This window comes from Martes martes, assembly GCF_963455335.1.
Source record: "Martes martes genome assembly, chromosome: 11".
NCBI classification, from domain to species: Eukaryota; Metazoa; Chordata; class Mammalia; order Carnivora; family Mustelidae; genus Martes; species Martes martes.
In genome coordinates, this window is record NC_137899.1 from 67145785 (window position 1) to 67158632 (window position 12848).

The following is a 12848-nucleotide window of genomic DNA, read 5'->3' on the forward strand; positions in this document are numbered from 1 at the left end:
TCCTTTCCCCATCACTACCTCTACTTCCTCGATAGACCTTGCTGGACCAGGCTCTGTGCTGCGGAATAAGGCCTCAGCCCTCAACTAGCTCATCTCCTTGTGGCTTAGTTAAGCAAACGTTAATAGCATGCATCCCAGGTCTACCCAAGTGTTGTCCACTTTGACTTCAGAACTTGTCCTTAAAGTTGTCTTTAAAAGCAGCTCTCGGCTGCTTTTGTGTTACCCTTTGCCTCCGTTCTCAGCTGGGTGCTGAAAAAGACATTGCTGATGGGAGCTCTGCGTTTTCAGAGGATGGTGACCAAGCCCCAGGCCACCATAAAGATATGCCCTCTTTAGTCCAGCCACCAGCCTACAGAACCCAGGAAAGAGGGGTACACTTCCCTGGGCAAGAGCCCAAGCAGGATCCTAGCCTTCGGGAGGGCAGGGATAATGTGGGTTCATCTCAGTCACCCTGATGCCTGGCAGTTTCTGAAATATAGGAGGCATTCAATACACATTCGTGGACTTAGCAAAAGGACAGAAGGAGGAGGGGAAGGAGGAAGAGGACAAGGGAGGGAGGGAGGGAGGGAGGGAAGGAGGAGCAAAGCTGACACAGAGATGAGGGGGAGAAATGAGAGGTGTTAATTGGAGGATTTGGTGAAGGGCTTCATACGAGTGACATTTTGTCCCAGGGACTCTCGGTATCAGATTAGAGGAATCTGATACCACACATACTGAAAGAAATACTCCAAACTTGGAGCATTTCCAGTAAGGGAAGAACTAACATTAGGGTAGTTATGTAACAGGAAACATCTCATATACTCTTAAAGACTACAGCTCTGAGGAGGGGAAAAAACCCACAGCTCCCTGAAGAAATCCAACGTTATAAGCAGCTGGGGCAGTAATTTCTTATTACCGTGTGTTGCTTCCATTTTGAAAGATTCGAGTGTCTTTTCCTCTTTCCATCTTTTCTCCTCCTGCCTCTAAAGCAATCTCATCTCACACTGATGCTTTTGAGTAGTGTGGGAATGTCCCTCTTTTTCTCTGACCCCCTCCAAAGGTTAATACTCTTTGGCCTTGGTTGTAGAGCAGGTGTTAAATCAGTTTAATCTGACGTGCCCACTTGAGTAGGTTGGTTGGGTCTCACTGGAGTGTTGAGAAGGATTCTGAAGCTACGTCTAAGGTACACGCGAAAAAAGTTCATGGGAAGAGGTGAAGAGGGTTGGAGAGTGGCACTAGGCATGCCACGTATTTGCCACATCCACATTCAAGAGGAAAGTCAGAGCAGGAAGCAGCATCCTTCAGGCGTTGACTTAAATGAGAATCAACTGACGTTGTCTTTATATCATTTTCCCTTAGAGCCCAAAACTGTCAGTTTTCAGCTGACGTTCTACAACGGCTTGAGTGTAATATCTTTGCAAGCAGGGAGAGAAGGAAAGTTGACTATCTCAACAGTGTTTAAACCTTTCCTCTCATCGGTCGATGTCTGATATCTGATCCTGAATCAGACTTCAAGACCGTGGACTGGGGCAGAAACGAGAGACTGCTGAAAAATTTCCCCTGGTAGAATTATTTTCCAGTGGTTATTTCAGAAGCAATTTAAGCTTCTGAAACTTGAGCTCCAGCTGGAAAACCTTAACTGATCACGTAAGATGCCATCCAAATCGGTGGCCTGGGATTCAGATTCGTGGGGAATCAGAATGTGCCGAGGAGCAGCCAGGAGTGTTGACCGGCCACTGGACACGTCCCATTCATAGCAGGTGTGTGCGTGCATGCCTGCAGTGTGTGTCACCGAGGGAAAACACACACAGTCATCTCGTTGGAGGCATTCTTTTAAAGAGGGAGAAACTGAGGCCCTGCCAGTGAGCCAAGCTGGGCTGCATCAGCTATAATATTGACTGGGCCCTGCTAGTCGGTTAGTAAATGTTCCTTGAATCCTTTCCATGCCCCAGTTCAGAGCCTGCAAACAGAGTGGCGAGAAGACCCTTGAGCTCTCAGCTGTAAGGAGCTTCCTTACTGTTTGGGAAGGGACAGACCACAGCACCCCAACAAATCAATGCTTTAATGGACTAGCAAGTGTGCCGGAGAAAATGAAATGTGACAATCAGAGACGCTGCTTGACCTCAGTGTCCAGACAAGGCTGCTTGGAGGACGTGGCGTTCACATTTGGCCTGGAATGACACAGTATCAGAGTCAGGGTTGTAAAGATCTTGGGCAGGACCCAAGCCAGACGAACAACAAAACCAGTGTCCGAGGGATGGAGAGTCAGCGTGGCTGGAGCAGAGGGAATGCCCCGAGTCCTGTCTTTTCGCTCCGAATTGTTAGTCGTGCTGGTAGTGTCTTGTAAACTTTAAAACCATTATCGTACTTCCCCGAGTTCCTCTTATGTAAGCCATTGCATCTGGCTGGATGGGCTTGCCTAGTTGCATGGAGAGAATATGAAGAATTCTGTAAATTAAGGTGAGCCTTATCGTGAGCAATAACCCCTTTGGAGGGAAGCTCGTCAGGTGGGGAGTGGGGACATTTCTGCTCCAGAGAATCCAGGCATGTTGGTCGGAGGTAGAAAACGCAGTGGCCAGTGACCACAAACAGATTGGCTCCACGGAGAGGGAGCGTCACGCGCCACCCACGACTGATCTGCTCCCTAAATGATCTCAGCGAGCACTTGTGCTTCCTCCCATGTGCAATGAGTCTGGCCTTCTGGCCACAAACACGTCAAAGACAGTGTGTCGTGATGGGGAGGATGCTTCCTTGTAAAGCTTGCATCCACTAACGAATTCTCATCTTAGTTGCTGGCTACGGTCCGGGCTCTGGCCCCTAAACCGGAAGCTGGTGGGTTCATAGGCTCCACACCTCTCCACTCCCCTCGGTACCTTTGCCTCTGCTGCCCTTCTGTGGGTCGCCTTTCTCCCCAGTCAAGGCTAGCCCAGACCCTCCTCCAGGAAGCCTTCCTTGTTCTCTGCCAGGACCGGGCTTCTCTTTGCATCTTGGCCTGTCCATGTGGCACCCTGCCTCATGTTCTGACTGTGGTCTGACTGTGGCCTCCGAGAGGCTGTGAGCTCCTGAGCAGGGAGCGTGTCCTGGTCATTGTGCACCCTTGCCCACCTGCACACGGTAGGGCTTTGTCACTGTGCAGTCAGCAGCTGAGCAGGCCGTCTTCGTAAGCAGAGATTTTAGCTGTTGGCTTGTTGGCATCAAAAGGACATGAAGGAAAGATTAATACTGAACATGGGCAACTGTTTTCTTCTTTATATTCCTCTGAATGTGTTCAGATCCATTGCATGAAGCAGCTGTCATGATTTTTATAATTTTTTTTAAGATTTTGTTTATTTGTTTGAGACAGATAGAGCACAAGCAGGGGGAGTAGCAGGCAGAGGGAGAAGCAGGCTCCCTGCTCAGCAGGGACCCTGATGTGGGACTTGATCCCAGGACTCTGGGATCATGACCTAAACCAAAGGCAGACGCTTAACCAACTGAGCCACCCAGGCACCCTATTTTTGGAATTTTTTTAGGTGAAATGTACATAACATAAAATCTGCTATTTTAACTATTTATGAGCATAAGAATATGTGAGTACATTCACACCACCATCCATCTTCAAAACTTTGGTCATCCCAAACTGAACCCCTATACCCACTAAACAACAGGTCCTCCATCTTCCCTCCCCCCGCCCCAGGCAACTGCCCTTCTGCTGCCTGTCTCTTTGGATGTGACCATGCTAGCTATCTGTTAAAAGTGGAATGAGACAGCATTTGTCCTTTTGTGTCTGGCTTGTTTCACCTAGCATCATGTCTTTGCGCTTCCTCTATGTTGTAGCACGGGCCAGAATTTCCTTCTTTTTCAGGCTGAATATAATTCCATCATAGGTCTCTGCCACATCTTGTTTATCCACTGCATTGTCCATTAATGGGCATTTTAGTTGTGTCCCCCTTTTGGCTGCTGTGAACATGGATGTGCAAATGTCTGTCGCAGGTCCTATCTTCAACCCCTCTGGGTGTAGGCCCAGACGTGAAATTTCTGGATCCTATGATGCCATCAACCGTACAATTTAGAAACATTTTGATCATTCTGAAGTGGTCATTTCAATTCAAAGCAAAGGTTCCTTTAGATGGGACTCAGCAGAAATGCAGGCTGACAGGTCAAAAGTTGCTCTCATGACTTGACTGATGCTTGGTGATATGAAATGATTTGTTTTCAATTTGAAACGATTTGTTTTCAATTGGTTTTCAAGCCCAGTTTCTTTCTTTTTTTTTTTTTTTCCTTACAGCATCAAGCTTCTAGCTGTGCAGGAACTACTTGACAGAGAGGCTCTGGAAAAGGTAAATCTTTTGTTCTTACCGCCCCACCATCACAAACGTAGAGCAGAGGGCCACACACAGGAAAAACTCAACTCCCTGTGGCCAGAGGTAGCACTTACTGCAAAGTGGGTCTGTTATTTTGTGTTCTTACCAGTCAGTGAAGCGTGCAGCATTTTCATCCACGTTTCCCATATTGCTCACATCCTGTTACAAACCCAGCACTGCTCGGCTGCTTCAGGGTTCTGTTAAACACAGAGGCAGCCTTTCTTTTCTTTTTAACACCAGGCACTGGACCAGACTCCATGCTGGCCCCTTCACTCCCTTTCTATGTGTGGGTGTTAATTCCTGTCTGGGCTTGTGAATGATAAAACAGAGGCCCAGTAAACTTAGGTTACATGCCCAAGGAAAATTAACTAAGCGGCAGAGTAAAGATTTGAACCCCATGGTTCCATTTCCCAAATCAGTGCTTTTTCTGTTTAATGGGTGAGTTCATGAGTTTGATCCCCCTTTTAGGCTCTCTGTGAGGATTAGGAAACTCCCTCCCCAACTCATACTAATGTTTCACTATGCCCTGGAAGAGATACCCAGTGTTTCAGCTTCCGTGATCAAGTCAAGCAGGCAGCCGAGGATCCTTTCCAGGTCATGAGTTCAAGTTCTGTGTGCAAGGTTGGGTAGGCTCTGGAAAACAGATCGGGCAAGACCAAGACCCACCTCTTGGGCCTCTCAACTCATACCAAGCAGCTCTCCTGGGAATGGCTCTGTCTCTTCCTGAGTATGTAGCTATGGGTACTAATTAGAATCTATAACGTTAGCGTAAAATGAAATAGTTAGAGATATAAACACTCAAGCAGTATTATTTTATTAATAGAATTTTACATGTTTGGATTAGTGGTCAGTCTGCTGGTTGGCCCTGAAGCAGTCTTTTTTTTTTTTTTTTTAAGATTTATTTATTTATTTGACAGACAGAGATCACAAGTAGGCAGAGAGGCAGGCAGAGAGAGGAGGAGGAAGCAGGCTCCCTGCTGAGCAGAGAGCCCGATGCGGGGCTCGATGCGGGGCTCGATCCCAGGACCCTGAGATCATGACCAGAGCCGAAGGCAGAGGCTTTAACCCACTGAGCCACCCAGGCGCCCCAGCCCTGAAGCAGTCTTGAGGCACCAAGTGGTCATGTGCGGGGAGGGGGCTGCTGAACGCTGGCTCTGAATTTAACATTCCTTTAGGCTCATTTTGACCCCGGGTGAAACAGAGATGATGCTGCTTGCCTGGCCTCAGAGAGGCAACATGAGAACCAAATGAGCGAGTGCAGCAGAAGGGCTTTCTAAATGCCAAAGCACTCGACACATATTAATTCTTAATTATGTGTATCAATTCTTAATACACATCCAGCCATTAAAATGCAGGAGGTCCGGCTCACAAAGATATCCTTGGGCCAAATGACAATGTTGGATGTGGATCGTGGATTAGATTAGAAAGTATTAAATCAATGTGAACTTTCCCTGAAGTCGATAACTGGCACGTGTCAGAGAATGGACTTGTTCCTAGGAATTATGCACTGATGTGTTTAGGAACAAAGGGGCATGCTGTCTGTGCCTTCTTCTCAAATGATTCCGAGAAAACTAATGGAGATGTGTACACACACACACACACACACACACACACACACACACACGTGTTGGTGGGGAAGAGGATGCGTAGATGATAAAGCAAATGGGGCTGAGTAGGACTGGGTAGAGGAACGTATGAAGATTCTTTGTTCCAGAAACCTTTAAAAAGTTACCTCTCCACAAAGTGTTCTCCTCAATATTCTCTACAGTTCTTTTGTTTTACTACTTAATTTCAAAGAAACCCAGAGCCCTTCAGACAAAACTCATAAACCCGTGGCGTCCGTGCATAAGCTATATCCGTATAATAAGAACCCAGGCACTGAGACCATCAATGAGGTCTTCCAGCTGTGTTAATATTCGATTTGGAGAAGCTGCCCCAGGCAAGCCAGTCTGGGGGTACTGACTGGGGAGTCAGGGCTCACTGTGGGTGGCGGGCGAGCCGCTGTGCTGCCCTGAGAGGGGACTGGTGAGCCTGCCACAGAGTGGGGTGGGGAGTGTGGGGCTCAGGCAGCCTGGGCCGGAGCCTGCCTCCTCCTTCGTAACTGGGGCATCCCAGGTCACTGACCCTCTCTGTGCTTCAGTTCCCCGGTCTGTAAAGTGCAAACCTTTATCATCCCCAGTTCACAGAGGGCTTGAGAGAATGGAGTTAGACAGTCAATGTAGAGGACTTGACTCTGTGTCTGACACTCAGTGGTCCCCAGAAGTTAGTGGCTGTGCCTCCCCCCTCCCCACCCTCCTCCCTTTTTCTCCCCAAGTCTGATGGTAGTTTTGTATTATTCCCCGATCTCCACATGTGGTAAGTAGAAAGATTTATGAGATGGTCTAAATATGCACAGAGGCTAGCTGGGAGCCAAGTTCACTTAGTGTCCTTCTTCCTGCCTTCTTCTGTTCATTCGTTCATTCATCCATCCATTCATTCATTCATTCTTTCTTTCTTTCCTCTCAAGGCCTCTGTTGAGCTTTCTATGTGCCAGGCAAGTAGCAAACATTCTTCGGAAAGTCCAGAAGCAACCAGTTGACGCAAGCTGGGTCGTCAATGGCATTTTGAGGGACATATGGTCTGTTACCTGGCATCGTATTACTTTTTTTGCAGCAAGACTGACCTGGTTCCTTTGCTGGAATGAGATAGGCTCCCAAGGTGCCTCATGACGTGTGGATTCTCATTCACCTGGACCCACCTAGGAAGGTGCTGTTCAGAGTGTGGTATGTGGGCCAGCAGCATCGTAAGCTGGTTAGAAAGGCAGATTCTCAGTCTCCACCCAGACCCCTAGAATCAATCTTCCTCCTAAAAAGACCTGTTGAGTTTGTGCACTAAGGTCCAGGAAGCTGTCCTGAGGATATCATTTCTGATCACTGTCCCTGCTATTGATGCACCCATCTCAGTAGACAACCTCTGAGGTGTCAGGCATTTGCTTTGGGGGCCAGTTAAGCTTTTTTTCTTCCTTTCTTATTTTTTCTTTTCTTTCTTTCTTTTTTTTTTTTTTTGCACCAGAAGAGCCGCAGACATCATCATTCTATTTGTCAGAACCCAGTTTTTATCTTTAGTTTTCCTGTTTCTTCCTTTCATTTATTTTATATATTTTTTAACATAAGGATGATAGTTCAGATTTTTTTTTTTTTAGATTTTATTTATTTGACAGAGAGAGACAGCTAGAGAGGGAACACAAGCAGGGGGAGGGGCAGTGGGAGAAGGAGAAGCAGGCTTCCCGCTGAGCAGGGAGCGCAATGTGGGACTCCATCCCAGGACCCCTGGGAACATGACCTGAGCCGAAGGCAGATGCTTTACGACTGAGCCACCCAGACATCCCTTCTTTTCATTTAGAAAATAGTCTTATTTAATTTAATAGGTACAACCAGAAAGGCGTCAGTTAGACACACATCCTGCAAACCTCAAACCTCTTTGACTGCCTTTGGAGCTGGGCTTCCAACAGCAGTCTGCTTTTGCGGTTTGCAAGACTGAACTCCTGAGACCCTGCCACAGTGGAACTGGTCCCCCTCCAGACTCAAGCCCAAGAGCAGGGACCTGTTGCCCTTGTGCCTTTCTCTTATAGTGTGGAAGCTATTGGGGCGTTATCTCCCTTCCAGGTACTTGCAGGTTGAATCCGACCAGTAAACAGTCAGACTATTTAAAACATACTGGAAAAGGCTGAAGAGAAGCAGTGTTTTGGAATCTCCTAGATACTAAGATTTCTAGCGCTTTTTCTCCCTCATATTAGGCATTATTATGGTCTCAGTATTTCAGCTTCAAACTACCAGCCATGTGCCTGACTCCTCCTGTCCCGGGTTTTAGGCAGAGAGCCTCTCTGTTGTAATAGTGGTGAGGTTTTCCTGGCTCCCGCAGGGTCCTGGGGTCAGCTCTGGGGAGGCTCTGTTGTTGTAGAGCCAAGGTCCCCTCCCAATCTCACCCCTTTTTGGCTACTGGACCTGGCAAGGGACCTTCCATGGAGACCCCAGCCCCTTTCTTCATGCATAAAACTGATCTCTCTGGTGCCCTCCCACCCTAAAATGCTTGGGTTTTACTTTCTTAGTACATCTCTGATCACATCATGAAGAGGAGGAAATTGTTTTTTTCATACTCTGTTTTCTTGTATTTTCTCTGCTTCCCTGCCCCAGTGGTCCTTACTGGGCTTCAGGGCCTCTATGGCTAACATCTACCCTACTCACCATTAGAACACCCTTCCTGAGGAGATGTGAATGGTGAGCACAGGCCCAGCGACCCTCACACACGCAGTAGGGCTCCAGTTTTCACCTCTCCTAACACTGCTCATCTTAAATCAGGTGCAGTAGATTGGGTTGGAGCTTAGGGACCCCTGGGGGGATTAGGTCTCTGAATTTCTCTTCTCTACAAATGCTGCAAAAAGTCATTTCCTAGACGAGTGTCAATTACTTGTCTTATTTAAAAAATAAGCTATAAATCACACAATTAATGAGCTAAGTTTCTCTACCAATTTCTTGTCTTAAAAAACTGTTGGAACCACGAGAAGATTCCTTAATATGCATACACGTCAGGACATGTGACATTCCCCTGACAAGAAGTTTTGGGATTTTGCTGGGTTTTGTCGTCAAGCATCTATCAGGAGCGGAGAGTGAGGACCGGCTTCGAGAAGGATGCATGCCATCCTGTTCTCTCCATTCTCTCTGGTTTAAGTGTGGGATGCTTTTGTCTTCTGAACTTAAGGCACACAGACTTGTTTCCCAGGCCTCATAAACAGGACCATCTAATGCCTTTAAACGTGGCATTGCATGAAAGGAAATAAAAATATTAGTACAGCTTGATTTAGTAAGATCATTTTTCAATGACCCTTTCAAACAGCTTCCTGCAAAGCAGCAAACAATAGTTTGGCGGTTCGCTCCAGCTGAAGGTCACCCTGTTGCTGGATGAGCCAGAGGGCAGAGCACCGGCTGACCCAACCCCAGATCCAAGTCGGCCTGAAAAGCTGCCTGTGTGAGGTTCAGGCCACCCAGCACACAGCCATCAGCCATCTCTGTGCTACTCCCGCCCCGGCCTCCACAGGCCATGACTCAGCCGTTAATCACAAGCTGGCTGAGCACACGCTCTGTCCCCTGGAACTCTGGCTCTGAGGGTGAACAGACTGGGGTTGAATCCAGCTCCGATATTTACCAGCTGGGGGTTCTCATGGGCAAGTTATTGATCAGACTTGGTTTCTTTTTAACACGAAGGGACTAATACCTACCTCCCTGGATTTTTTACGAGAATTAAAGACGGTAACACGTGAGTTAAAAGAAATTATGTCTAGAGTGAGTACCAGAGTGATGGTGGCTGGTGCTGTCCCTGCTTACTGAGATTATCCCTGTTGTCACCATCACCATCATCATCATCATTGGTGTCTCTTTTTTCTCCTTTCTTGAGAAGCCCAACTTGAGATTGAGCTGATGCCTTAGAGGACGTTGAAAAAGGAGTTACCACCCCGCCCTCCCCTTGTTTGAGAAGTTGTCCAGGACAAAAGGCCTGCCAATCTTTTTGTGTGCTCTTGGACATTTTCCCTAGAATTTCAGCACTGAACCCAGGCTCTGAGTCTAGTTTTCCTACAGGGGGAGCAGATGATCCCTCAGACCTCTTCTGGCACTTCATGTGGGAGATGAAGTGAATATATTTCACCCACAAGCCTGACACTAGAAAAATTGAACTTGATGCTTGCATGTGGTAGCTGGTCAGGGACTTTTGCAGCCGGACCCTGGTGGTGGGCAACGTTGGAATTCAAAGTTAGTAGCTTCTTGGGAAGTTTCAGAAGGAAATAGGGGGTATATGAGAGTTACATCAATGAGTATGAATGAGCTATGGATGCTAAGTACTTGTGTCTCTAACCAGTGACCGGCTTTCCTGAACATATGCGTGGGTGCACATAAGCTTTAGCTCGACATTACCTGCTTCTGGAGTGTTTTTCACTGTGATTTGGACTTCTAGTTAATTTAGTTTGTGCAGCAATCGAGTACTTAACATTGTGCCTAAGTTGTACTGTATACCAAGGGAGATAAAGTTACATAAATACATTTGAATGGCGTGTATAGAAACTCAGAATGCCAGAGCTGAGGGAAACTGTTCAAACCTTGGGTTCTCATCCTGTCATCTTGTAGACAGGACACAGAGGTCAAAGGAGCTGAAGTGTCCCCTTGACCCAGGGCCAGTTGTTTTGGAACCAGGAGTGCCCCAGTGGAAGGGGCTCCAGTCCAGAACTCCCTTCAAGAGAGCCGCTGCCTGTCTCCCGTGATCTCATTTAATCTGGACACTAGCTTTCCCGCAGGCTTTGTGGAAGCTTCTATCTCTTCATCTTCCAGGAGTGACCCAGAGGGTCAGTCCCAGGCCAGGTGATGGAGAGGTGAGACTCAGGGCTTTTAACAGAATGACTTGTAGTGAAACAGACACAGGCATGTAGTGTTGGTCTCCCTGAGCCCCCCTTGGGTCCAGGAGGGGAAATAGGGAATATGGGCTGGGGTTTGGAGGGCTCTGGATGTGGACAGGCCCAGGGGAGCATCTGAGAGTGGTGTGAGGGCTGCAGGGGTCTGGTGGCCTGCAAAGGGGGCAACACAGAACGTGCAGCAGACACGCCCTCCACGTAGGCTCAGCGTCAACATGAACGACTTCAAGAACCTTAACATGAAGTCTACTTAAAAATACCTTCAAAAAATAGCACTCTGTCTTCATTTAAAAATATCAGAATGAGATTCTTCAGCTCCCTTGGTTTATTTTTTTCTCCCGTGCCCCGGTCCTTCGTGTACTCTGAGCCTAATTCAAATGCCATCTTGAATGGTCAGTATTCATGTGCCTGTTACTTTTTTTCTTTAAGTGGGTTGAGCCAGATCAGTGTCTAAGAATGATTAAACTCATTGTAACCATGTTTCTGGCCAAATCCCTTCCAGCAGGCAGCTTGTTACCTTCCTGAAGGGTCCAGGAAGCAGAAATGGAGACCCCTATTGTCAGACTCCCCCTGTTGGCTCTGTGGAGTCTGGCTCAGGCCCACTGCTGGGCGGCCACAGCCACCCCCTCACCAGCTCTGCTTTACAAACTGCGCACTTGGACCCCACCACCGTTCTGGAAAGGGCTCTTGGCTGGGGTCCCCCCCCAACACCTCCGCCCCAGCCCCTCAGCCGCCAGAAAATGGAACATCTTGGTGAATTATGGGCCAGGCCTCACAGTTCATTTTGAAAAAAATGTATTTTCTCTTTATTCTTTAAGAATCACCAAGATACCAGGTAATTTTAGGGTCTCCCATCACCTTTCTTTCTTTATGAAAAGCTTTTATTTGAAGTGAGTTCCAAAAAGTAGAGTTCCAAAAAGGGCTCTTAAATCCCCTTTAGCATCCTTAGCTATCAAAGAGACATAAATTAAGCAAGAGACACTTTTAAATTTATTACATTAGCAAAATTTTTTAAGGAACGGTATAGAATGTTCATGTGGGGATAGAACTGGGGGTCCCCATTCATTGCTAGGTGGGGCTGGTGATGAGGTGCCGTCTTCCCATAAGCTCCTGGGCAACATGTTTTATCAGCCTTCAAGATGCCTCTGTGCTTTGGCCAGCGATCCCATTCCTGGATGCACATCTTAAGGAAATAATCCATAAAAGCAGAAAATAATAAGCCTGTCATATCATGCTTTATAATTACAATAATGAATGGCAGGTCAGTCCTCTGTGGGAAGGGAGGGGTTAAACAGTCTGTGGTAGCAGTCCCTAAACCTGAAATGTGTGGCTACTTGTCCTACTTTCCTCTTTGGTCCTGTCCTGTTTCTCTTCTTTCTTGCACTCGGAGTTTCCCGTACCCTACACGGTCAGCCTTCATCCCTCCTCAGCGATCCTGAACCCTTCGGAGCCTGGCCCCTGCCAGTTCATCTACTACGTCATGGATTACCCTAGCCAGCTTCCAACCCAGAGCATTTTTATTTAGGCTTTTTTTTTAAATTAAAAAACTGTGAACTGATTTTAAATAGAACTTAAAAATTTTATAAGCGGTTATACATTTTTGATAATTTCTGTGTAACCGTTTCTGTTTTTGTAATGGATACATAATGATTTTATGTTAACAAATATTTCGTAACAGTTTGAAGCCATTTAGATACAATGCTAGGAATCTGGGAGTGGGAAAAGAAAAGAAATCATATCTGAGGCTTGTCTTGTCTAGGTGAGTCTGAACTCCTTGCCGCATTGTACCTGTGACGGGTTGTCGCTGGGCTGTTCTTGGTGATGGTTCCCTTACTTTGCCTTCAGACCCTAAATTCATTATTTCTTCATCTCCTAATTGATTCTGTATGTATAGAGGAAAAAAGGAGAAATCTCATATCCACGTGAATTGCAAGTTCAGGCAGAGGCCCACCCAAGGCCTATTCCAAGAGCAGAAAGATAATTTGATTCAGGACTTCAAAGTGGAGGAGTCCTTGAAAAATCACTGCTCTCTGCTTTGCTAAGAATTGTATTATCATCAACTAGAGAGAGAGTGACTGGCTTCTCGTAGT

The 12848-nt window shown here is 46.9% G+C and overlaps 1 protein-coding gene across 3 annotated transcripts in view; it reads left to right on the forward strand.

Annotated features, from left to right (window-relative positions):
* EEPD1 (endonuclease/exonuclease/phosphatase family domain containing 1) overlaps nt 1-12848 on the forward strand; it is a 109336-nt gene that overhangs the window by 66021 nt on the left and 30467 nt on the right. For all 3 annotated transcript variants that reach the window (XR_013967645.1, XM_080818361.1, XM_080818362.1), the window contains exon 3: nt 4247-4298. Coding sequence is in view for 2 of the 3 variants with exons in the window: in XM_080818361.1 (XP_080674487.1) it covers nt 4247-4298 (52 nt within the window). In the remaining variant the exon portion in view is untranslated. The remainder of the gene's footprint in view (nt 1-4246; nt 4299-12848) is intronic.